The 26,811-nt window shown below is 43.9% G+C and overlaps 1 protein-coding gene across 4 annotated transcripts in view; it reads right to left on the bottom strand.

Annotated features, from left to right (window-relative positions):
* BRINP2 (BMP/retinoic acid inducible neural specific 2) overlaps positions 1–26,811 on the bottom strand; it is a 143,308-nt gene that overhangs the window by 48,128 nt on the left and 68,369 nt on the right. Inside the window, exons 1-3 of one of the 4 annotated variants that reach the window (XM_086342413.1) lie at positions 12,158–12,427; positions 11,859–11,930; positions 11,230–11,314 (exon numbers count right to left, since the gene is read on the bottom strand). In XM_086342413.1, coding sequence (XP_086198539.1) covers positions 11,230–11,314; positions 11,859–11,930; positions 12,158–12,290 — 290 coding nt within the window. In that variant the 5' untranslated portion in view covers positions 12,291–12,427. Of the gene's footprint in view, positions 1–11,229; positions 11,315–11,858; positions 12,008–12,157; positions 12,508–26,811 lie in introns of those variants that run through there. The other 3 variants (XM_086342416.1, XM_086342415.1, XM_086342414.1) reach the window with 3 other exon arrangements.

The following is a 26,811-nucleotide window of genomic DNA, read 5'->3' on the forward strand; positions in this document are numbered from 1 at the left end:
CTGATTCCATGATACGCTGTGGACACAAAGGGTAAGTGGGAATGACCCAGAGCATATACCAATCTTGTCGTTACATGAAACTCCACATTTACACAGTGGCCCAATAAGCAGAGGTTATATCCATCACCCATGGTTTCTTCTGGCTGGATGGAAATATTCTTTGAAATATAAGACATTTCCAAGTGGATAGTGTGTGCTTATGAATCAGTAGCTACTGGATCCTAAAGTCAGGGGCTAGAGATTGGCTTAGCACTGGATTTTTATAAGTCATTGCCAGGAAAAAAAAATAAGATACTGCATTTTGGAAATGGCATTAAGTGTTCCTCCAGTAGAGGATTTGATTTGCAGAAATTCAATTTACACCGCACCCTTAGAGAAATACACCACAGTGCAAAGCCGACACATACAAAATTCTCTGTGGGTGAGCTGCTCCAGGAAGGTTCATCTGTAGCTTCCTCCCACTAAGGGTTCCCCAGAGCCCAAGTACAGATGGAGAGCTCAGGTGGAAACACAGGGTCTTTGAGTGGGATGAGACACCTTCTAGCCCCCTGAGACCTAGCTCTCCATCCCAAAGATCTGCCAGAATGCCAGAAGGAAGAGTAGGAGGGGTAGAGAGCAGAGATAGTTATAAGAGAAGGCCCCATTTCTCTTGGAGCATTAAGAATCCCAGGTTCAGATTTTATTCAATAATAATCATATAATGGTCAGATACTCTACTGTATTGACTGCCAACTCTTCCTCTTACCAGTTGCATTAACACCCTCAAAAACCCAGTGTCTTCATCTGTAAAAATGTACACCAAAAGTATCTCCCTGGTACATTTCTCATAATGATAATTTTAACGTGTATGAGACTCTTAATCTCAGGGTTGTGGGTTTGAGCCCCACATTGGGTGCATGCTTTAGGGCTTCCTAGGTAGCACAGTGGTAAATAACCCGCCTGCCAATGCAGGATACACAGATGAACCGGGTTCGATCCCGGGGTCAGAAAGATCCCCTGGAGTGGGAAATGGCAACACACTCCAGTATTCTTGCCTGGAAAATTCCATGGACAGAGGAGCCTGGTGGCCTACAGTCCACAAGGTCACAAACAGTTGGACACGACTGAGCATGCAAATGCAAAATTACATATTATTATGCATTTAGTATGCTTTTGAACTGTGGTGTTGGAGAAGACTCTTGTGAGTCCCTTGGACTGCAAGAAGATCCAACCAGTCCATTCTGAAGGAGATCAGCCCTGGGATTTCTTTGGAAGGAATGATGCTAAAGCTGAAACTTCGGTACTTTGGCCACCTCATGCGAAGAGTTGACTCATTGGAAAAGACTCTGATGCTGGGAGGGATTGGGGGCAGGAGGAGAAGGGGATGACAGAAGATGAGATGGCTGGATGGCATCACCGACTCGATAGACATGAGTTTGAGTGAACTCCAGGAGTTGGTGATGGACAAGGAGGCCTGGCATGCTGCAATTCATGGGGTCGCAAAGAATCGGACATGACTGAGCGACTGAATTGGCACTTAATAAGATGTTAGGAACATTGTGAATATTCAGTATATATAGTCAATATTTATTATTGTTATTACTATGTCACAATATAGAGAGAATATTTTCTTATAATTTACGCATTTGCCTTTCAAAACAATCTTCCTTCTTTGCCCCCTTACTCCTTTCATCCCATGAAGAAACTGGGGAGGTTGGTGACAGCCTGCTGCCCTGTGGCCCGCACTTTAATATTGTGTAGTCTACATCTTTCTCAGGAGGTCTAGCATTCCCATCTCTTAAAGAGTTTTCAACAGTTTGTTATGATCCACACAGTCAAAGGTTTTGGCATAGTCAATGAAACAGTTCAGTTGCTGAGTTGTGTCTGACTCTTTGCAATAACATGGACTGCAGCACACCAGGCTTCCCTCTTCATCACTGTCTTCTGAAGCTTGCTCAAACTCACATTCATCAAGTTGGGGATGCCATCCAACCACCTCATCCTCTGTCATCCCCTTCTCATCCTGCCCTCAGTCTTTCCCAGAATCAGGGTCTTTTCCAATGAGTCAGCTCTTCTCATCAGGTGTCCAAAGTATTGGAGCTTCAGCTTCAGCATCAGTCCTTCCAATGAATATTCAGGATTTCCTTTAGGATTGACTGGTTTGATTTCCTTTCAGTCCAAGGGACTCTCAAGAATCTTCTCCAGCACCACAGTTCAGAAGCATCAATTCTTCGGTGCTCAGTTTTCTTTATGGTACAACTCTTACATCCATACATAACTACTGGAAAAACCATAGCTTTGACTAGATGGAACTTTGTCGGCTATACAGCTATATATAGCCTGTTGGCTATATATAGCTCTGACTATATAGACCTTTGAAAAAGGGGTAGATGTTTTTCTGGAATTCCCTTGCTTTCTCTATGATCCAGTGAATGTTGGCAATTTGATCTCTGGTTCTGAGATGATACCAGTCTAATGGCAGAAAGCGAAGAGGAATTAAAGAACTTCTTGATGAGGGTGAAGGAGGAGAGTGAAAAGGCCGGCTTAAAACTCAATATTTAAAAAAAAACCCAAGATCATGGCATCTGGCCCCATCACTTCATGGCAAATAGAAGGGGGAAATGTGGAAGCAGTGACAGAGTTCCTCTTCTTGGGTTCTTAAATCACTGCGGATGGTGACTGCAGTCATGAAATCAGAAGATGATTGCTTCTTGGCAGGAAATCTATGACAAACCTGGACAGCGTGTTAAAAAGCAAAGACATCACTTTGCTGACAAAGGTCTGTATAGTCAAAGCTACAGTTTTTCCAGTAGTCATGTACAGATGTGAGAACTGGACAATAAAGAAGGCAGAGTACTGAAGAATTGATACTTTACTGTGGTGTTGGAGAAGACCCTTGAGGGTCCCTTGGACAGCAAGGAGATCAAACCAGTCAATCTTAAAGGAAATCAACCCTGAATACTCTTTGGAAGACTGACACTGAAGCTGAAGCTCCAATACTTGGCCATCTGATGCTAACAGCTGACTTATTGGAAAAGACCCTGATGCTAGGAAAGATTGAAGGCAGGAGAAGAAAGAAATAGATGATGAGATTGTTGGATAGCATCACTGATTCAATGGACATGGACTTGGGTAAACTCCAGGGGATGGTGAGGGACAGGGAAGCCTGGCATGTTGCAGTCCATGAGGTGGCAGAGTTGGACACGACTTGGTGACTGAACAGCAACAACAGTCAATGCTTTGAGATCCCTGTACACAGAAAGCTTCTGTCTCTTGTATACCCACACCCTCCAGTCAGCAATCCCTTCCAGGGTTTTCTCCTGCTCAGCTGGTAGAGCTCCATCTGAGGTCACCTGCCCAGCCCATCTGCAGTATCCGACGATGCCTTCTCCGGTTGCTTCATGTCGGATTGGGCAAATCAGTCTGAAAGACCAGAAAGCTGTCTTTGAGTCAGGACAGATTGTGAGAAGAGGAATTCACACAACTGTCTCAGACTCAGGTTCAAACCTTCATCTGCAGCCCTGCTTTATGGTGATAAATCTGTCCCACTGGCTTTAAGCACCTTGCGAGCACTCTCACCTGTTTCAAATCCCGGAGGAGAAAATGGATAACTGGCACTGGGAACCAAACTCACACCCAGCGTTTTGGTCGGCCGCACAGACCTCAGCCCACTTCCAACCATTTGCCGCCGTGGGTCTGCCTTCCTGGAGGGCAGAGCTCCCTGAGGCCTGGGCCGCATCTCATTCACAGCTGTGCCCCCTGCCCTTGGGGAGCGGCCAGCACACAGAGGTAATAAACATACTTGAGCAAATAAATGCCCCACCACATGCCACTCACTGTTCTAAACAATGTGGACTGACATAATTTTCTTGTAGGAGATGTGGGAAGCCCTGAGGTGGGATAAATGTGGCAGAAGCTGAATAGCAGGAAGAAAAACGGAGAATCCCTGACCCAGAAAAAGCTCTTCTCTTGAGGGGAAAAAAAAAAAAAATGAAAAGACCACGTGGCTAGCCAGTGTCCCTGTCTACATCTGTGTCGCGACGGTTTCTAGATGAAGCCTACCTCATTCCTTTCTACATCTACGCGCCTCTAAGTAGCAATTCATTCATGAATAAAATTAATTATTTCTCAAAGCAAAAATTAATCCTCTTTTTCTCTGCCTGACTGACTCAAGATCTGTCTACTAAATCTCATCTGAAAACAAAACTGAACTGGCTTTCTCCCCCTGGCCTTCCTGGCTTTTTCCCTGCCTTTTTTGCACTTTTTTTTTTTTACATTTTCTATTCACAGACCACCTGTGCAATCCTATTTCAATCCCATGTGAATGACCTGGATATAGCCCCCCAGAAGACATGAGAAAATTTGGGGCAAGAGTCATTTTGCCCTTGGGGAGCATGGGACTGACATCCTGAGAATTTATTCTGATACGGCATTCATGGACCAAATCTATCCATCACTCACTGAGAGTGTGCTAAATACCTCCTTCTCCCCAGAGCCTGGGATGCTACATTCTAATGTGTTTTTCCCGTGAGTGTGCTGTCACTCAAACTGGACAGCTGAACCCCTGGAAACCAGTAGAATCCTGTTTTCTTTTTGGCAGCCTGCTATGGTGCCCAGAATAATGCTTTCCACAAAGTAGATGTTCCATAATGCTTGCAAGAGGACCAAGTGAGCAAACACACTGTGTGGGAAGCCTACTGTAAATTCAATTTTTAAAGCATGGATGACACTGGATTTTCAGTTGAACAGGTGGCTTTATAAGATCTCAAAGCACAGCATATCATTTTCTCACCGGGTGCATATTCAAAGTCCATTTTTCCCCAGGTAGAAACACAAGGAATTGCCTTTGGTCCTACTTTCTACAGATATGTAATTACTTCTACTTCATTTTACTCATCGCTAATACAGGAAAATGACATGCCACTTCAGGAAAGAGGCTTTTTAAAACTGCACCGTGAAAGAAATCAGTGTCTAGGAGACCCTTTTGGCATGTTGGAGGGACAAGATATGGCAGACATAAGGCAGTGGGGCAGAACAGGTGGAGGAGGGACAGTCACATGCTTCTCGGCATTTACAATGGATAACTGGAACTGGCTGCTCAGTTTCTAAAGCACACTTGGCGCTCCCACACCGTTGGTTATACCGCTTCTGTGTCCACGGCACAGTTCCTCAAGCTCTCCACCCGGATAGCTCCCACTCAGCCATGAGAGTCCAGCCAAGGCATTACTTCATTGCAGCTTTCCTCACCTTTCTGTTCAGAGCCATCTAGCACGTTCTCCAAATGCACTGGTCTTGTGAGTTCCAGATCAAGGGCCATGTCCTCCCCATTAATGATTATTATCAGAGTCTTATAGAAGGATAAGCACAGAGTTGGCCTTCAATAAAACGGATGGAAGGGATTCTGCTCTTCTCATGCTCTTGAACTGCCTTTGTCTGTTTCTGTGCTTCCTCCTTTCTCCAAGTGAGCAGCACACTTCCTCATTCACATAGGTTGGCTCTACTGGTCCCAGATGTTGCCATGTTAAGATGGAGAGGAAATGCTGTCCAAGGATGAGGGTCTGCAAGGCCTGATTCCAGAGCCTGTATGCCCTTGTAGTGCTCAACCTCCAGACACTTCTGGAGTAAAATTCCTTGGGTGAAGTCCTTGGGCTGGGTCTACAGCCTAGATTAGATAGTCTATGTCAGATATTGGGCTGTACATTTAGCCAGCAGTGAACTCTTGAGGAAAGTGGATTCTAGACATTTCATTCTGTTCCCCTCCCACCTCCTCACCTCTATGGACCAAGAAAGAGTACCTGTGATGAGTCTCTAGGCTCATCACTCTGCAATGCCTCTGTTTTGCTTTGCTTTGCTCTAGTTTTCATACTATTTCTTCCTCTTCTTCCATCTCAGGAAACTCCCTTGCCAAAACAGAAACCTAGCAAGAAGGGCAGAGATCAACCAGTTTGCTCAGGTGATGGTAGTGTTTCTGGCAGAGCTCACCTCCTTCCCTGCCTGTCCCATCCGCCTGAGAACCAGGGCTTCCCTGGTGGTGCCCTGCAGCTGTGTGATAACACAACCTTTCTCTACCTCTGCAGCCGTAATGAACACCTAGGAAATCACTGGGATTTACCCAGGCAGACTGAGGTTGCCGTTTATTTATGTGGATTGTGATCTCTTAATTGGAGATGCTGCCTCTCCCAGGGTTTGCTGTTTATTCAAATCAGTGTTTGTTAGTCCGTGAGATGTGGTCCGGATGATAAATCAGCTCTGGTGCTCCCTCTGTGATGGCTTCCACAGCTGCTCTCTGCTTCCTCACCTCTCCATCTCCCACAAGGCACCCACAGGCTGGTTCTAGGCCCTCCAGCCTTTTCTGCTTTTAAAAATCTTTTCCCCCAGCTGCTTGGATCTATTCTTATGAGTTTATGTGCCTTGGCACTAATAATTCCTAAATTCAACTTCCTATGACTCCTACTCTATTTGTAGCATCTCCTGTAAATATTCTCACTACCTCAAGTGCATCATGGAGGATGCTGCCCTACCGTGAAGCCTTCTGTCCTTCTCCACCCTGGCCACTCGGCTCTCCTCTCCATCTCCCAAGCACTTAATCTAATCAAGCGTTAGTGCTATACGGTTCGTGTGGGGCTCTTGCTAAAATGCATGTTCTGATTTTGTAGGCTGGGACAAGGCTTGAGGTTCTGCAGTTTTCACGAGCTCTCAGGTAATGCCAGTGCTGCCGGTCCATAGACCACACGTGGAGCAGTATGGACAAAATATTGGGTTTTGCCTGTCTCACTTCCGTCTCAGGTACTATTGCCAAGCCTTGTTTTTCATCCTGATGAATCATAAACAGATTATCTTTCCTTAAGATAACTGCTCTGGTGCCCATGGAGAGGTCCTTTTAGCGGACGTCATCGTCTGATTCTACCCCAGTTTGTCCTGTTGGATGTCTCCAGATGCACCTCCTACAACACATTTCTGTTTCTACACTGCCCACCTTTGGGTACCACTCTGACCTCTTGGTTTTAAGCTTTGCTCTACTTTGGTTCTCAAAATTTGCAAACTCTGCCCAGAATATGATAAAAAATACAAAGGTCTTTTTAAAAATGAAGATATCTATTAATTTTTTATTTGTTCTCTCAAAAGACTTCTAATACATCCCCAGACCCCTTCTTTTCTAAAAGAGAGACAGATAGAAATGCAGGCATTAATGACTAAGATCAATAATTTGGAATTATACCTGGCCTTGCTTTTTTCTTCCAACCACCATATCACACTCATTGTTCTATACTATTTCTAACTTTCTCTCTTCGTTTTAATTTATTCTTTCCAAGTTTTAAGTGTTTCATCATAGCGGCTTGGATTTTTTCCAATCCCATGATTATCTCTCTATTAAAGCCTTAATACAAAAAGAAATTAAAAAAAAAAAAACCCAGACTGCTCATTACTTTGATTTGTAGCAAAGAGAGAATGGAACATTACCACTAGAGTGTTTCGAGAAACCATATTTACATTTGCATCAGCTCAATTTAGGTGCCTGATTAGGTTGCACATTATGAAGAAGATGCATTTACCAGTCAAAGGGAAGTGGCGTGGTCTAGAGTTATGAGCAGGAGACTTCAAGTCAGGAGCCCTGAGTGTTATTTCTGGCTGTGACTGGCTACCTCTCTGACCTTGAACCAGTCCAACTCACTACTTTGAACCCTAAGAGTCCCCACCTGCCTCACAGGGATGGTGTGAGAGCAGATCACTTAAATGTTTATTGTACTGAGGGCTAGAGTGGAGCAAATGTGGGCATTCAGGGGTCACAAATGGAATTAGAGACAGGATCTCTGCTCTTACAGCTCTTACCACTAGCCTGTTAAGAGACAGTGTCTGAGAAGTGGGCTGATTGCTCAGATCTTGGTCTGACAGGTCTTGAGGAGTTGCTGAGAGGTCGGCTAATGGAATTTAAAAGCTGACCAAAAATTGAGTAAGATGGCCAAGCCCCATCCTGCTATTTAGAAAGTTTTCACAAGTATGTATATCGTCTCTTTTCTCATAATGGTGCCTCTGAGACTGTTCATGTTAGCCCTGGGACCAGGGAGCTGGCAGGGACCACTGACTCCCTTCTGTAGGACACCTCAAGGCAGGCCTGCTCAGTTGGCTATCCCCGACTTTAGAAGAAAGGTCATTCTCTGTGGTGACTCTAAAACAGGCTGGAAATAAGCTAGCTCTTCATGGTAGTCCATAAGACCAGTAAGAGTGTGCCCCAGAGAAGATACATTCATTCTCCAGTTGAGAGAGAGAGAGAAGGAATTAAGGTTAATACACTTTAAAAAAGAAAGCAAGAGGGACTTCCCTTGTGATTCCATTGTTTGGGTCTCTGTGCTTGCAATGGAGGGGATATAGGTTTGACCCCTGGTTGGGGAAGTTCTGCATGCTCTGAGGTAGGGCCACAAATAAATTAATTAATTTAAAAAATAGAGAAGCATGAAACACTTCTCTATTTATTAAAAAACACAAAACATGAGAACATTTTTTTTTCTCCTTCTAATGCAAGTTGTCAAATGCTAAGTCCCCAGCAGATGTTATCACAAGGAGAGTACCCATGGCTCTCATCTCATTATAACTTTTCCATTGGTTAATATTTATTGAGGATATTCTAATAACAGGTAATATTTATTAAGCACTATTCTAAGTGTTTTACGTCTATCAACTCTTTAAATTTTCGCATCAGTCCATTAGAGGTGGGCACTATACCTGTCCCAAATTTACAAATAAAGAAAGTGAGGAACAAAGAAATTAAATAATTATCCCAACATTATAAAGCTAGTAAGCTGCAGCTCCAGGATTAGAGTTCAGGTCATTTGGCTCCAGAACCTTCACTTTGAAGCACCTGTGCCTATGTGAATACAAACCTAAATGGAGAGAGCAATGATCTCTGGGGACCCACGGTTAGAGAGGCCAGAGCTATTTTAGAAAAATCAGTCATCTCCTCCAAGTGAGAGAACACTCTGATTTCCAAATAAGAATGGAAAAAATGAAAAGAAGAGGTAGGACTTGGAGTTTAATCTTAGAATTTGGTTGTGTAATTGTTATGATATGCTCACACACAGCTAGAAGAGAAGAAGGGCCTCTCTTCTGCTATGGGAGAGAGCTTCGTGAAATTCTACACCAAATACTCTAACCCCACTGGAAAGTCTTATTCTTCCCCCATTACAGTTCACCTCCTTTCTTGTATGAAAGCACATGCAGATACCATACGATCTCCAAGCACCAAAAGCTTTCTTAAAATGTTGGATAAGAGACTTCCTGGTGGTCCAGGGGTTAGTAATCTGCCTTGCAATGCAGGGGATTCATGTCCGATCCCTGGTGGGGGGATTAAGATCTCACCTGCCTCAGAGCAACTGAGTTTTTGTGCTGCAACTACTGAGCCCACTGCCCTACCGGCCGTGTGCCACCATGGAAGAGCCCACGTGACGTAATGAAGATGCTGCATGCCACAACTGAGCCCCAGCACAGCCAAATACAGAAAAAAAAAGTGAATAAAAGACTAATTCTGTTCAAGGCTCAATCTCTCACTGCAGAGCATTTCTGATATTCTCTGTAAACTCTTTCTCCATCTGGCCTTCTAGACAAAATGCCCTTCTAGTCATTGGAGATGACCCTCAATATATATTCTACCAGTTTTCCATGACCTGTTCTCATCCCAGTAAGCAAGGTCTTGAGTTGCTTGAGGGAATCACCACTACAGACAAAAGGGGAAGGGATAAGAGTGAGTTCTCATGGGGATAATACAGACCCCTGCAACACTTGTGTACCTGGATCCAGCATCTTGCTTAAGAACTAAAAGCAGGACTCCCAGAATGCTCCTGGAGCAGCCGTGTGGGACCCTTCTCTCATTGCCCCCTCACAGGGTTGCAAATCAGAGCGCTGCATTCCTGTCAGAATGACTGGTTACTGTTTCCCCAAGCGCAAGTTCAGGTGCAATAACTGACCCCAGAGAAACAGAGCGGCATAGTGTACGAGCTTGTCACATTAAATGATCAAAAAACTATTACCAACTGATAGAACGTTGGTGGTGCAGAAGTGATTCCAGACACTCCTGGGGGGCCAGCTCTGAGCTGCCACCCAGGCATTCAGTGGTTGCCAGGCTTGAGGCGGGGGCCTGATGACAAGAAACATCTGTGGACGGGAGAAGGAAACTGGTGCTTTAACTCCTCTAGATCCCAGAGTCCTTAGACATGAATGGTGGTGTTGGGATTCCCAGTCTGACATTTCAGTTCCCATTTACTTGAAAAAAAAAAAAAAAGAATATATATATTTGGTGATAACAGTGTTTTGAAAGATTTGGGGGTAAACTGAAAAGTCTGAGATGAATTAAATCTTGTTTTCCTGGACCAGAGGAATTCACCACTAAATGAATTCTAGAGTAGATTTTCTGTTTTCCTTTTTCTTTTTTTGGAGGGATGGAAAAGGAAATTCTTTGATAAGAAGCATCACCCTGAATTTACCTTATAGAAAATCTGTGGAGGATACAGTTCTAATTTACATATTTACTGAGATTCAAGTTAACCTCTCTCTCTGGAGCAGGCTTCGCTCAGTCACTCCGCTCGAGCTGGTCTCCACCTCAATGGCCCTGAGAGAATCCCCACCATGGTGTGTGGAGGACGGCAAGGACCAGAGCTGCTGAATCAGAGAGCATCAGCTGCAGTCCTTTCTGAGACCAGATTGGGAGAGAAATGGCTTTTGTTTCTACAAACCTCTGCACTCATAAAGCACCAGCCCCTCAAACACCTCATCTTGTCTGTCTGTCTGCATCTGCCATGTGGGAAATCATGTACTAGGAGAATGGCCCTTATACATGAATCTCTCAGTGCTGAATATGTTAAACCCTCATTTCTAAGACTCCGTACTAACCCAAACAGGTTACTGTATAAGTAAAACAACAATAAATTTTAAAAAAACCTAAAAACAGAAAAATATAATTTCTTTAAATATAATTTAAGGACCCAGACTTTGGAGTCTGACTGCTTGGGAGCTAATCCTGGCTTCACCATTTACCAGCTGTGTGCCCCTGGACAAGTTCCTTAACTTCTCTGGACCTCGATTTTCTCATCTGTATAATGGGGAGAATAATTGTTCCTCCCACAGAGGATTGTTAGAAAGAGTAAGTGAGTTCACATACATAAGGCATGTAAACTGCTAGATCTAGAAAGAGGGTGAAACCTTTAGCGTGTTCATAAGACTAAGAATGCATACACTCAGCTTACAGATAGCAACCTCTACCTGAAAAAAGAATAGGTGATTTTCTGATTCTGTTTCTCTTGTGTTTTTTCATATTCCATCTCCACTCCTTTCATTAGGAAATAATCTGTAATTGAAAAGTAAATGTCTTTAATTAAAAAGAAAATTTTAGCAAAGCTCCTAGAGTTATCTGAAGACTACAGTCAATGTGAAGAGGAAAAGGGGTTGACACTTAAGGGAGAGACTGAGCCCAGGGATGAAGGGCAAGGTTGAATTCAGGGATACACTCCAGAGAGTGCTGAGGCTCACCGAGTCACCCAAGGTGAGGGTTTCGAGGAGCCTTGTGCTTTTGAAGTGCTGCTCCAGCAGCCGGGAATTTGTGCCTAGTCAGAGGGACCAGGTAGGTCACTTGTTTGACTTTCAGCTCTGATGCTCCTGAGGGACATGCAGAGAGAGGGCAGGAAGACACAACCCCTTTCCTGCACAAGGCCAGCTGAGGCTGTGGTGTTGACAAGGGTGAGGGCAGGCCCCTCCCTGCCCCTGTGGGGCTCCCCCCACTTCTAAGGCAGGAACTGGAGCTGCCCTGTCTTCATTTGCAAGTCGAGGTAATTACAACTCATAAACGCATCTCACCCATTAGTTAAAACCCGTCCCCAGCATTTGACTCTGACCTCCTGCAGCAGCGCAGGCCACATGCTGACTCCATGCCGCCTGATTTGTCCTCAATTTATAAGCAGTACAACCTATAAATAGAAACCCTTTTGCTAAGTTCCCCAGGAGGCATCAGCAGGTTTTCCAGCTTGTATGTGTTTTCTTCTTGCTTTAAAAAAAAAAAAAAAACATGGCAAGCTTGTTCGCCCTGCCTGCTACTCCTCCAGCTCTCTCCTAGTGCAGTCTGCGGTCTGCCAGCTGGCTTGGCGGTTGGCACCCGTGCAGACACAGACTGGCTTCGGAGGGGAGCCCCACTCACCTGTAGATCCTGTATCTGGTGGTGAAACCCTGGCGGTAGCGCTCCACAAAGTCCGTGTACTCCTGCGCGCGGTGGAAGGGGCCCCGATCGGTAAGAAGCCAGTCCAGGGGCGGCTGGCCGGCCGTGGAGGCATGATGCTCGGGAACCACAGCGGCCGCTGTGGCCGAGACAGCCAGCACCCAACCGGGGAGGCCTAGAGCCAGTAGAGTTGCCCATGGGGCCGCCGCCACCGGCCGAAGCCCTCTAAACCGAGCGCTGCTCTGCCACCTCATGCTTCTCCCGGGCGGTTGGTGTCTTCATTCTCTCGCCACACTCTCCCGCTCTGTGCCGCTCCTCCAGGGCTCCTGGAACTGGAAAAGGGCCACACGGAGATGTCAGTTGCACACCCTGATCTGACCCCGTGGGCCTGAGAACATCAAACCTCCCTGGGCAGGGACCCTTCTAGGAACCCTTCATCCTAGTGATACACCTTCATTCTAGGCCTTGAGCTAAGTGTCCGTGTACATTTCATGTAATTCTTAAAACAATCCTATGGGCAACACCATCATGATCATTTTACAGATAAGAAGATAAGGTATAGTGAGATGAACAAAGCTGCTTACCTTCATGCAGCTTTTGAAACCAGAATTTTGACATCAGCTGGTCTAACTCTAACTCTTATGGTGTGTTGCTTTCTTGTTTTCTGTGTAAACTCGACACCATCCACATTTGTCTTCCTCTTTCAAAAATGTAAATGCTCACGGTGTACCAGTGATAGACTCATAGACTGTGTGCTGTCTCTGGAGGCTTGATGTAAAGCAAAGAGAAACCCCGTTTTTCTGATGGTGAATTGCGGGTAGAATAGTGAACTCCCATCACTGTTATGAAGCCGGATTAACTTGGGCAAATCACCACCTTTCTCTGAGTTATCTCTTACAGAAAATAGAGAGGCTTCTATGGAGAACAGCATGGGGGTTCCTTATAAAACAAAAAACAGAGTTACCATATCATCCCTCAATCCCATTCCTGGGCATATATCCAGAGAAAACCATAATTTGAAAAGATACAGTCACCCCAGTGTTCACATAAGCACTATTTATAAGAACCAAGACATGGAAGTAACCTAAACGTCCACTGACAGGTAAATGGATAAAGAAGATGTGGTATATGTGCATAGTGGTACATTACTCCATCAAAAAAAAAGAACAAAGTCATGCCATTAGCAGCAATACGGATGGATGTGGATATTATCATACAAAGTGAAGTAAGTCAGAGAAAGACAAATATATCACTTATATGTGGATAAAAAAATAAAGACACAAATTAACTTATTTGCAAAACAGAAATAGACCCACAGACATAGAAAACAAACTTACGGTTACTAAAGGGGAAAGGGGTGGGGTTGGGATAAATCAGGAGTTTGGGATTAACATATACACACTACGATATATAAAATAGATGAGCACCAAGGACCTACTGTATAGCACAGGGAACTGTACTCAATATTTTGTAACAACTTATAAGAGAAAAATCTGAAAAATTATATACATATATATACACACACATGTATATATGAAATAGCTGAGCTATTTCAAATCCTAAAAGATGATGCTATTAAAGTGGTGCACTCAATATGCCAGCAAAGTTGGAAACTCAGCAGTGGCCACAGGACTGGAAAAGGTCAGTTTTCTTTCCAAGCCCAAAGAAAGGCAATGCCAAATAAATGTTCAATCTACTGCACAATTCCACTCATTTCACACGCTAGCAAGGTAATGCTCAAAATCCTTCAGGCGAGGCTTCAACAGTATGTGAACCGAGAATTTCCAGATGTACCAGCTGGATTTAGAAAAGGCAGAAGAACCAGGGATCAAATTGCCAACATCTGGTAGATCATAGAAAAAGCAAAGGAATTCCAGAAAAACATCTACTTCTGCTTCACTGACTACGCTAGAACCTTTGACTCTGTGGATCACAACAAGCTGTGGAAAATTCTTAAAGAGATAGGAATACCAGACCACCTTATCTGCCTCCTGAGAAGCCTATATGCAGGTCAGGAAGCAACAGTTAGAACTAGACATGAAACAACAAACTGGTTCAAAATTGGGAAAGAAGGACGTCAAGGCTGTATATTGTCACTCTGCTTATTTAACTTCTATGCAGAGTACATTATCCAAAATGCCAGGAAGGATGAAGCTCGAGCTGGAAATAAGATTGCCGGGAGAAATATCAGTAACCTCAGATATGCAGATGACACCACCTTAATGGCAGAAAGTGAAAAGGAACTAAAGAGCCTCTTGATGAAAGTGAAAGAGGAGAGTGAGAAGGCTGGCTTAAAACTCAACATTCAAAAAACTAAGATCATGGCATCTGGCCCCCACACTTCATAGCAAATAGATGGGGAATAAATGGAAACAGTGACAGACTTTGTTTTCTTGGGCTGCAAAATCACTGTGGATGGTGACTGTGGCCATAAAATTAAAAGATCTTTGCACCTTGGAAGAAAAACTATGACAAACCTAGACAGCATGTTAAAAAGCAGAGACATCACTTTGCCAATAAAGGTCCCTGTAGTCAAAGCTATGTTTTTCCCAGTAGTCATTTATGGATGTGAGAGCTGGACCATAAAGAAGGCTGAGCACCGAAGAATTGATGCTTTCAAACTGTGGTACTGGAGAAGATTCTTGAGAGTCCCTTGGACAGTAAGGAGATCAAAGCAGTTAATTGTAAAGGAAATCAAACCTGAATATTCACTGAAGGACTGATGCTGAAGCTCCAATACTTTGGCCACCTGATGGAAACAGCTGACTCATTGGAAAAGACACTGATTCTAGGAAAGATTGAGTGCATGAAGAGAAGGGGGCAACAGAGGATGAGATGGTTGGATGGCACCATCAGCTCAATGGACATGAGTTTGAGCAAACCCCAGGAGATACTGAAGGACAGGGAAGCCTGGTGTGCTGCAGTCCATGGGGTCACAAAGAGTTGTGGACTCTTAGGGACGTGACTGAGTGACTAATCAACAGCAAATATATATATGGCTTCCCTGGTGGTTCAGACAGTAAAGAATCTGTCTGCAATGCAGGAGACCTGGGTTTGATCCCCGAGTCAGGAAGATCTTCTGAAGAAGGGAATGGCAACCCACTTCAGTATTCTTGCCTGGAAAATTCCATGGACAGAGGAGCCTGGTGGGCTACAGTCCATGGGGTTGCAAAGAGATAGACATGACTGAGTGACTAACATGCACACATACGCACTTTATAAATAAAATACTTTATATATATATATATATATATATATATACACACACACACATATATATAGATAACTGAATCCTGTGCCATACACCTGAAACTAACACACCATTGCAAATCAACCATACTTCAACTAAAAAATAAAACAATGTAGGATTAAACTATGTTTTTTATTAAAAAATAAAAATAAAAAAGGAGGAGAGAAAAAGGCTTGACTAGATAATAGTCCAGCTTTTGACTTCTAGCTGTGAACATCTGATCTGTTCTTTCACAGAAGGCCATGCAGGGATATAGCTAGAGTGGGAAATCAAACTGCCTCATTGGCATCATCAGAGAGCAAATCCAGGAACATGAGGGTGACCATCACGCTTTCTCTTCACTGTGTTATATGGAAGTTCTCTGAGGTCACAGCTGTCTATCCTCCTATCCTAGCTCCTGAGAGCACACAGTAGGCCTTCAGGGATGCTTCCTGTCCTGGCCTCTCTGAGTTGGAGGGAAAGTTCCAGGAAAGAAGTAAAGTTTTGGCCTTCAAAACTCCTGGCTCCCTATGACTCACCCCAGGACTTTGCTTTCTAGTGCTTGTACTTGTCTAAGGATAACTAGTCACCTTTATAAATCTCTGGGCAAGTGCACAAGACTAACTCAATACTGTGGGGGCTTTTGCAATCCAATACATGTCTTTCACCTTCAAAGTCTAGCACATGCTGTCAGAGTCTCGCCCATCTCTACCACCTCTGTCTGTGCTAGAATGACTTCCCATCGCCAACACCTGTAATTTGTGGACTGAAGCCTTTCTCTGGCCGCCAATCTAAAGATGGGCTCCCTGGGGATGAAGCAAAAGGTATTAATTCCCTGGCATTTCCTTTAAGGTTAGGTAAAGCGGATTTCAGCACTTTACTCACGCCCACTCCCCAAGGCCCCCAGATCACTCTGAAATGACTCCAATTCAGCACAACCACCAGACTTCCCTTGGACCAATGCAAACCCTGAAGAGGCTGCCCAGAGGCTGGGCCAACTCTTAATCCTGGATACTCTAAGCCTAAAAGCTGGCCTGAGGCTGAGAGATCCAAGCCTCAGCATTTGTACAAGAGGTTTTCAAAAGATTTGCCATGTCTGCTGATAAGGATGAAGGGACAGAAGCAAAGGTGCCTGGGCCTTCAGAGTCACTCCTCCACTCCAGATAGTAGGTATTGACCATCGACTATGTACTGGATCATTCTTAGGTGTTACTCCAGTTCATTATGACAATAAGTTTCTACTCTGAACATTTCACTGCCTGTTTACATATCCCTGAGATTGAGAGGCATTGAGCTAGGAAGCCGCAAAGGTAGACTATGAACCTAGATCTGGTTCCATGTCCAGACTTTGCCAAAGAATGCTTTGCTCTCAAAAGTACTAGAGTGGGCAGCAAGATAGACCTGTATTTAATGAACTGGTGGAGAGAGGGGCTGAAGGAGGAATAGTGGGGCAATACCTGACCTGCCAGATCTTAAAACATATAATAAAATTCCAATAACTAGGTGATACTGACATACAAAGTGGGTGGGCACATCAATGAAACAGAACAGCTAGCTCAGAAATACACCGTATTATACATAAGAACTTAGTGTATATGCATATATATATATATAAGCATCACGGATTAAATGGGTAGGGGATGGATTATTTTATACATAGTATTGGGAAATTAGTTCCAGATGGATTAAAAAAGTTAAATATAAAAAATAAAACCATAGAAAGAAGCAATATTTCCAAGAGCGTTTTTATAATAAGCAAGCATTACTTTTTAAACCAGGGGGTGGGGAAAGAGCTATAAACTAAAAGGAGGAATCAGCCTTGCACATGGGGAGGTAGGCATTTATTTTTATGGGATGTAATCTGATGAGGATGCCCAAAATATTTCTCATTTAATCATCTATGCATTCATTGCATGAGAAACAGAAATTGAGGACTCCTAAGTGCCAGACACTCTGCTGAGTCCTGACAACATGAAAACAAGTACTCGTTACATTGTCTGAAACACTGCCTACCATCAGTGATTAGTTCCTCTTAAAAAATACTGTTCTCTTTCTAAAGGCACAGTGGTGGAGGCACATTCTGGGGACTGGGGCTGCTTGACACAGTAGGCCAAAGCAGCAAACACAGTCGGGTGGACAAGCACTGACATGGGAAGGACACTGCAGAATGCCAGTTTCTGAAATGGTCCCCAACATTCCTGAGTCCTTCTGTTTATGTCCCATATCATCCCCTCCTGCTGAGTACAGGCAGGCCCTGTGAATGTGATGAGACACTCTTCCCATGATCAGGTTACTAATCAGTTGACTTTGAGTTAATGAAAAGGAAAAGTATCTTGGGTAGGCCTGGCTTAATCAGATGAACCTCCAAAAGAAAGTGAAGTGTCTGAGAACATGGCTCCTGCTGGCCTGGAAGAAAGCAAACAGCTATGCTATGTATGGTCTATGGGGCTTATGCAGCAAGGGATTGTGGGTAGCCTCTAGGAACTGAATACAATCCCCAGTCAATAGCCAGTAAGAATATGGGAACCACAGTGGAACCACCTCAAGAAATCCAGTTCGGCCAACGACCTCATGATCCTGGAAGAGAACTCTGAGCCCCAGAAGAGAACTGCTACCCTGACTGATGCTTTGATTTCAGTCTTGTGAGACCCTGAGCAGAGAACCCAGTTAACCTATACCTGCACTCCTAACCCACAGAAACTGTGACACAGTGAATTCGTATTGCTTTATGTCACTAACGTTGTGGTAATTCTTAACACAGCAATCAAAAAATAATAGACATATAAAAGACAATAAGGGACTTCTGTGGTGGTCCCTCAGTGGCTAAGACTCCGCAATTCCACTGCAGGGGGCCAGGGTTCAATCCCCGGTCAGGGAACTAGATCCCACATGCCGCAACTAAGAGTTTGCATGCTGCCACTGGAAAAAAAGAAAAAAGATCCCACATGCCACAACTAAAGATCTCGCCTGTGATAATGAAGATTCTGCGTACCACAACTAAGACCCAGCACAGCTAAAAAAAGACAATGATACCTCTCCCCCATTCTGCATGCCTGTGAGGGTTCTTGGTGCTTTCTGGAGAAAAAGGTAGCATGGCAGTTTCTTGAGTGCAGTGATGATGATCATTTCCCCCTCATCTGATCATCTCCACTGAGCCATACAACATCACCCCTCATCAGGTTAAAGACCTCTCAAGGTCAGGGCCGGGTCTTTCTTTTTATAAAAAACTCTAGCACTTACATAGTCTTTAAAAAATACAGGGTGAATCAATTCCATGCATTTCATAGAGACAGCAATTTGAGCTGGTGACAACATGTGGCCCTGGCCCAGCCATCTTGGTGGCATCTTGGTGGCCTCTGCTATAACACAGGGGATGGCAGCCACCCCCTCCTCTGCTAATCAAGGGTTTCTAAGGACAGGTGTGAGCATGTGTGTGAAAAGCTGTGTGCTCTTTGAAAGAATCCAGCTATATTAAGTCAACGTGTGCTTCTTGTCAGTCTTTGTTTGTAATTATGCTTTTTCAGGGCTCACAATGTGCTGGAACCTGCCTGGTTATAGGAGTATCAGCTTTAGAATCAGTTTTGATTGCCGGGCTGGGTCTGCTGAGCACAGCAAGAATGCCTGAATTCAGTGCTGACGGCGCTTCTGAAAAACCTGGCCTCAGAATCATATGGTTTCCATTTCATTGGTTTTTCTCAGGATCTGAAGACAAAAAAGTCCTTTTTTAAGAAAAATTTTAAACATGTTTAAAGATTTTCCTTAAAAAAAGGATACCTAGAACATGTCCCTTCACCTTAAAAAAAAAAAAAAAAAAGATGACAGAATAATTGCTGCATTGACAGCTGTGTAAAAATTGGGCTTCTCAAAGAGAAGAGCTTTTGGCCATTTTCTGTTTATGCCCACAGGTTGTAATAGCAACCTGTCAAGCAAATTTTCAATATCTAGATTCTCACGTCCTGTGCTGGTACCGCTAATATTCAGCAGCTTAAAACAATTTGCACCTTCCTCATGATGCTTCAGTGTATCCACTTTGTCCTAAAACTGGCTGTGAAAGTAAAACTCCATGTTACATGTGAGTTTATCAAAGTCACAGCTAAGCCAGCTTATTGACGAAAAAAGTAGAAATTTACTTGTGAAAGCCAAATAATTTCACTTACTTAGACTCTACTCAGGACAGTAAGGAGATCAAACCAGTCAATTCTAAAGGAAATAAGGCCTGAATGTTCATTGGAAGGGCAGATGCTGAAGCTGAAGCTCCAGTACTTTGGCCACCTGATACAAAGAACTGACTCATTGGAAAAGACCCTGACGCTGGGAAAGATTGAAGGCAGGAGGAGAAGGGGGAAACAGAAGATGAGATGGTTGGATGGCATCACTGACTCAATGGACAAGACTTAGAGCAAACTCCAGGAGATAGTGAAGGACAGGGAAGCCTATTGTGCTGCTGTCCAATTGGACACAATTGAGCGACTAAACAACTTGTACTATGGTTACAAGATGGTGGAGTAGAAGGACGTGTGCTCATCTTCTGCAAGAACTCCAAAACTACAACCAGCTGCTGAACAACCATCGACAGGAGAATGTTGGATCCCACCAAAAAAATACCCCACATCCAGGGGCAAAGGAGAAGCCCCAACAAGACAGTAGGAGGAGCAAAATTATGTTTAGAATTAAATCTCTTCCCACCAGAGACACTCGGAGGGCACAAACAAAACCTTGAGCACAGCAGGACCCAGGGACCCCACAAGAGACTGAGTCAGACCTGCCTTTGAGTGTCTGAGTGTTGCCTACAGCAGCACAGGTCAGTAGAGACCTGCAGCAGGGACAGGGGCTCTGGCTGCAGCACATCTGGGAGGCACTACATGTAGTATAAGCCCTCTTGGAGGAGGTTACCATAGTTCCACCACAGAGCTGTGGGGCAGATGACCCACAAACTGCAGAACAACTTGCTGGATCCCTAACCTAGGGATCCAGCAAAGGGACTGAGAACCCCCAGAACCTCCAGGGAATATGACTTTGAAGGCCAGTGGGACTTGATTATAGAATTTCCACAGGACTGGGGAAACAGACTCCTGGAGGGCAAAAACAAAACCTGTGCGCACCAGGACCCAGGAGAAAGGAGCAGTGACCCCACAACAAACTGAGCCATACTTGCCTGTGAGTGTCCGGGAGTCTCCTGCAGAGGCATGGGTTGACAGTGGTCTGCCACAGCATCAGGGGCACTGATTACAACAGTCCTGGGAGCCATGGAATGCTGGTATAAGTCCTTTTGAAGGAGGTCACCATTACCCCTACCACAGTCAGGGAGGGAACACAGCCCCACACATCAGCAGAAGGTTGCATTAATGATTTACTGAGCATGGCCCACCCATCAGAGCAAGACTCAGTTTGCCCCAAAGCCAGTACCTCCCATAAGGAAGCCTCTGTAAACCTCTTATCCTTGCACATCAGAGGCCAGACAGAATGAAAATCACAATCCCAGAAAACTAACCAAACTGATCATATGGACCACAGCTTTGTCTAACTCAATGAAACTATGAGCCATACCATGTAGGGCCACCCAAGAAGGACAGGTCATGGTGGAGAGTTCTGACAAAACATGGTCCAGTGGAGGAGGAATGGCAAACCACTTCAGCATTCTTGCCTTAAGAACCCCATGAACAGCATGAAAAGGCAAAAAAAATGAAAGATGAACTCCCCAGGCCATTAGGTGCCTAATATGCTACTGGAGAAGAGTAGAGAAAAAGCTCCAGAAGAAATGAAGAGGCTGAGCCAAAGTGGAAACAATGCCCAGTTGTGGATATGTCTGGTGGTGAAAGTAAAATCCAATGCTGTAAAGAAAAATATTGCATAGGAACCTGGAATGTTAGGTCCATTCAGTTCAGTTCAGTCGCTCAGTCATGTCCGACTCTTTACGACCCCATGAATCGCAGCACACCAGGCCTCCCTGTCCATCACCAACTCCCGGAGTTCACTCAGACCCACGTCCATCGAGTCAGTGATGCCATCCAGCCATCTCATCCTCTGTCATCCCCTTCTCCTCCTGCCCTCAATCCCTCCAAGAATCAGAGTCTTTTCCAATGAGTCAACTCTTCGCATGAGGTGGCCAAAGTACTAGAGTTTCAGCTTTAGCATCACTCCTTCCAAAGAAATCCCAGGGCTGATCTCCTTCAGAATGGACAGGTTGGATCTCCTTGCAGTCCAAGGGACTCTCAAGAGTCTTCTCCAACACCAACAGTTCAAAAGCATCAATTCTTTGGCGCTCAGCTTTCTTCACAGTCCAACTCTCACATCCATACATGACCACTGGAAAAACCATAGCCTTGACTAGACAGGCCTTTGTTGGCAAAGTAATGTCTCTGCTTTTGAATATGCTATCTAGGTTGGTCATAACTTTTCTTCCAAGGAATAAGCGTCTTTTAATTTCATGACTGCAGTCACCATCTGCAGTGATTTTGGAGCCCCCAAAAATAAAGTCTGACATTGTTTCCACTGTTTCCCCATCTATTACCCATGATGTGATGGGACCAGATGCCATGATCTTCATTTTCTGAATGTTGAGTTTTAAGCCAACTTTTTCACTCTCTTCTTTCACCTTCATCAAGAGGCTTTTTAGTCCCTCTTCACTTTCTGCCATAAGGGTGGTGTCATCTGCATATCTGAGGTGATTGATATTTCTCCCAGCAATCTTGATTCCAGCTTGTGCTTCTTCCAGCCAAGCCTTTCTCATGATGTACTCTGCATATAAGTTAAATAAGAAGGGTGTCAATATACAGCCTTGACGTACTCCTTTTCCTATTTGGAACCAGCCTGTGGTTCCATGTCCAGTTCTAACTCTTGCTTCCTGACCTGCATACAAATTTCTCAAGAGGCAGATCAGGTGGTCTGGTATTCCCATCTCTTTCAGAATTTTCCACAGTTTATTGTGATCCACACAGTCAAAGGCTTTGGCATAGTCAATAAAGCAGAAATAGATGTTTTTCTGGAACTCTCTTGCTTTTTCCATGATCCAGTGGATGTTGGCAATTTGGTCTCTGGTTCCTCTGCCTTTTCTAAAGCCAGCTTGAACATCTGGAAGTTCATTGTTCACATACTGCTGAAGCCTGGCTTGAAGAATTTTGAGCATTACTTTACTAGCGTGTGAGATGAGTGCAATTGTGCGGTAGTTTGAGCATTCTTTGGCATTGCCTTTCTTTTGGATTGGAATGAAAACTGACCTTTTCCAAATTTTTTTTTTCCAAAGTTTTCCAAATTTGCTGGCATATTGAGTGCAGCACTTTCACAGCATCATCTTTCAGTATTTGAAAGAGCTCAACTGGAATTCCATCACCTCCACTAGCTTTGTTCATAGTGATGCTTTCTAAGGCTACTTGACTTCACATTCCAGGATGTCTTGCTCTAGGTGAATGATCACACCATCATGATTATCTGGGTCATGAAGATCTTTTTTGTACAGTTCTTCTGTGTATTCTTGCCACCTCTTCTTAATATCTTCTGCTTCTGTTAGGTCCATACCATTTCTGTCCTTTATCGAGCCCATCTTTGCATGAAATGTCCCCTTGGTATCTCTAATTTTCTTGAAGAGATCTCTAGTCTTTCCCATTCTGTTGTTTTCCTCTATTTCTTTGCATTGATCGCTGAAGAAGTCTTTCTTATCTCTTGCTATTCTTTGGAACTCTGCATTCAGATGCTTACATCTTTCCTTTTCTCCTTTGCTTTTCACTTCTTTTCTTTTCACAGCTAGTTGTAAGGCCTCCCCAGACAGCCATTTTGCTTTTTTGCATTTCTTTTCCATGCGGATGGTTTTGATCCCTGTCTCCTGTACAATGTCACGAACCTCAGTCCATAGTTCATCAGGCACTCTATCTATCAGATCTAGTCCCTATGGTCAAACAGGAGATGACAACAGTGAACATTGACATTTTAGGAAACAGTGAGCTAAAATGGACCAAAATGGGCAAATTTAAATCGCACGGCCATTATATCTACTACTGTGGGCAAGAATTCTTTAGAAGAAATGGAGTAGCCCTCATCATCAACAAAAGAGTATGAAATGCAGCATTTGGGTGCAATTTCAAAAATGACAGAATGATCTCTGTTCATTTCCTAGGCAAACCATTCAGTATCACAGTAATCCAAGTCTATGCCCCAACTACTAATGCCGAAGAAGCTGAAGTTGATGGGTTCTATGAAGATCTACAAGACCTTCTAGAACTAACACACAAAAAAAGTTGCCCCCCCCCTTTTTTTTCATAGGGGACTGGAATGCAAAAGTAGGAAGTCAAGAGATAAATGGAGTAATAGGCAAGTTTGGTCTTTGAGTACCAAATGAAGCAGGACAGAGGTTAACAAAGTTTTGCTAAGAGAACACACTGGTCATAGCAAACACTCTCTTCCAACAACACAAGAGAAGACTCTACACATGGACGTCACCAGATGGTCAATACCGAAATCAGATTGATCATATTCTTTGCAGTCAAATATGGAGAAGCTCTATGCTGCTACTGCTAAGTCACTTCAGTCATGTCCAACTCTGTGCGACCCCATGGACTGCAGTCTACCAGGCTCCTCCATCCATGGGATTTTCCAGGCAAGAGTACTGGAGTGGGTTGCCATTGCCTTCTCTGGGAGAAGCTCTATACAGTCAGCAAAAACAAGACTGGGAGCTGACTGTCACTCAGATCATGAACTCCTTATTGCAAAATTCAGACTTAACTTGAAGAAAGTATGGAAAACCACTAGGCCATTTAGGCATGACCTAAATCGAATCCCTTATGATTATACAGTGGAAGTGAGAAATAGATTCAAGGGATTAGATCTGAGAGAGTCCTGGAAAGAACTATAGATGGAGGTTCATAACACTGTACAGGAGGCGGTGATCAGAACTGTCCCCAAGAAAAAGAAATGCAAAAAGGCAAATTGCTCATCTGAGGAGGTCTTGCAAACAGCTGAGAAAAGAAGACAAGTGAAAGGGAAAAGAGATAAGGAAAGATATACCCATCAGAATGCAGAGTTACAAAGTATAGCAAGGAAAGGTAAGAAAGCCTTCCTAAGTGACCAGTGCAAAGAGATAGAGGAAAATAATAGAATGGGTAATTCTAGAGATCTCTTCAAGAAAATTAGAGATACCAAGGGAACATTTCATGCAAAGATGGGCACAATAAAGGGCAAAAGTGGTATGAACCTAACAGGAGCAGAACATATCAGGAAGAGGTGGCAAGAATACACAGAAGAATTGTACCAAAAAGATCTCAATGACCCAAGTAACCATAATGGTGTGATCACTCACCTAGAGTCAGATATCTAGGAGTACAAAGTCAAGCAGGCCTTAGGAAGCATCATTACAAAGTTAATGGAGGTGATGGAATTCCAGCTGATCTATTTCAAATCCTAAAGGATGATGATGATGCTGTAAAAGTGCTGCACTCAATATGCCAGCAAATTTGGAAAACTCAGCAGTGGCCACAGGACTGGAAAAGGTCAGTTTTCATGCCAATCCCAAAGAAAGGCAATGCCAAAGAATGCTCAAACTACTGCACAATTGCCCTCATCTCACAAACTAGACTTCCCTGGTGGCTCAGATGGTAAAGCATCTGCCTACAATGTGGGAGACCCAGATTCGATCCCTGAGTTGGGAAGATATTCTGGAGAAGGAAATGGCAACCCACTCCAGTAGTCTTGCCTGGAAAATCCCATGGACGGAGCAGTGTTGTAGTCCACAGTCCATGGGGTCGCAGAGAGTCAGACACGACTGAGCGACTTCACTTTCACTTGCTAGCAAAGTAATGCTCAAAATTCCCCAAGCTAGGCTTCAACACTATGTGAACAGAGAATTTCCAGATGTTCAAGCTGGATTTAGAAAAGGCAGGAGCCAGAGATCAAATTGTCAACATGATGAATCATAGAAAAAGCAAGAGAATTCCAGAAAAACATCTACTTCTGCCTCACCCACTATGCTAAAACCTTTGACTGTGTCGATCACAACAAACTGGAAATTCTTAAAGAGATGGGAATACCAGACCACCTGACCTGCCTCCTGAGAAATCTGTATGCAGGTCAAGAAGCAACCGTTAGAACTGGACATGGAACAATGGACTGGTTAAAAATTGGGAAAGTACCTCAAGACTGTATATTGTCACCTTGCTTATTTAACTTATATTCAGAGTATAACGTGAAAAATGCCAGGCTGGATGAAGCACAAGCTGGAATCAAAATTTCCAGGAGAAACATCAATAACCTCAGATATGCAGATGACATCACCATTATGGCAGAAAGTGAGGAGGAACTAAGGAGCCTCTTGATGAAAGTGAAAGAGAAGAATGAAAAAGCTGACTTAAAACTCAATATTCAAAATACGAAGATCAAGGCATCCAGTCCCATCACTTCATGGCAAATAGGTGGGGAAGCAATGGAAACAGTGACAGACTTTATGTTCTTGGGCTCTAAACTCACTGCAGATGGTGACTGCAGCCGTGAAATTAAAAGACACTTGCTCCTTGGAAGCAAAGCTATGCCAAACCTAGACAGCATATTAAAAAGCAGAGAGATTACTTTGCCAACAAAGGTCCTTTTAGTCAAAGCTATGGTTTTTCCAGTAGTCAGATATGGATGTGAGGGTTGGACCATAAAGAAGGCTGAGCACTGAAGAACTGATGCTTTTGAACTGTGGTGTTGGAGAAGACTCTTGAGAGTCCCTTGGACTGCAAGGAGATCAAACCAGTCAATCTTAAAGGAAATCAATCCTAAATATTCATTAAGAGCACTGATGCTGAAAGTGAAGCTCCAAAACTGCTGCCACCTGATGTGAAGTGCTGACTCATTAGAAAAGACCCTGATGCTGGGAAAGGTTGAAGGCAGGCAGAGAAGAGGATGACAGAGTATGAGACAGTTGAATGGCACCACAGACTCAATGGACATGAGTTTGTACAAGCTCCGGAAGATGGTGAAGGACAGGGAAGCCTGGTGTGCTGCAGTCCATGGGGTCACAGATTCAGACATGAATGAGCGACTGAACAACAAAAACAACAACAACTCAGGACAGAGTTTACACCAATACAAATAATAAAGTTTTAGCCCAAAGGTACTAGTAGAATTAATTAGTCATGACTTTTCCTTTGTGTGTTAGCTCAGATCTGTCCACTAAGCCATGATTTCAATGGGCTCCAGTTTTGTCAACTGAGAAAATAAGATGCAGATGAAATCACATGACAAGTGGGCAGTGTGGTCTCCAGGGGACAGCTTATAAGAATCACATCTCCATCAAGATGTCACCCAGCTGAAGACTTATGGGGACTCTTTTCTCTCCTCCTGCTGGTCTCCAACTTCATGCATGCTAGACCTGTCTACAGAACAATCAGAATCTGGGACATCAGCTGCTCAAGTACTAAATCTTGGCAAGGGAGCTAGA

The sequence above is a fragment of the Bos grunniens genome, chromosome 16 (assembly GCF_055505025.1).
Source record: "Bos grunniens cultivar Pamir isolate PY7600 chromosome 16, Bosgru_T2T1.0, whole genome shotgun sequence".
NCBI lineage: Eukaryota > Metazoa > Chordata > Mammalia > Artiodactyla > Bovidae > Bos > Bos grunniens.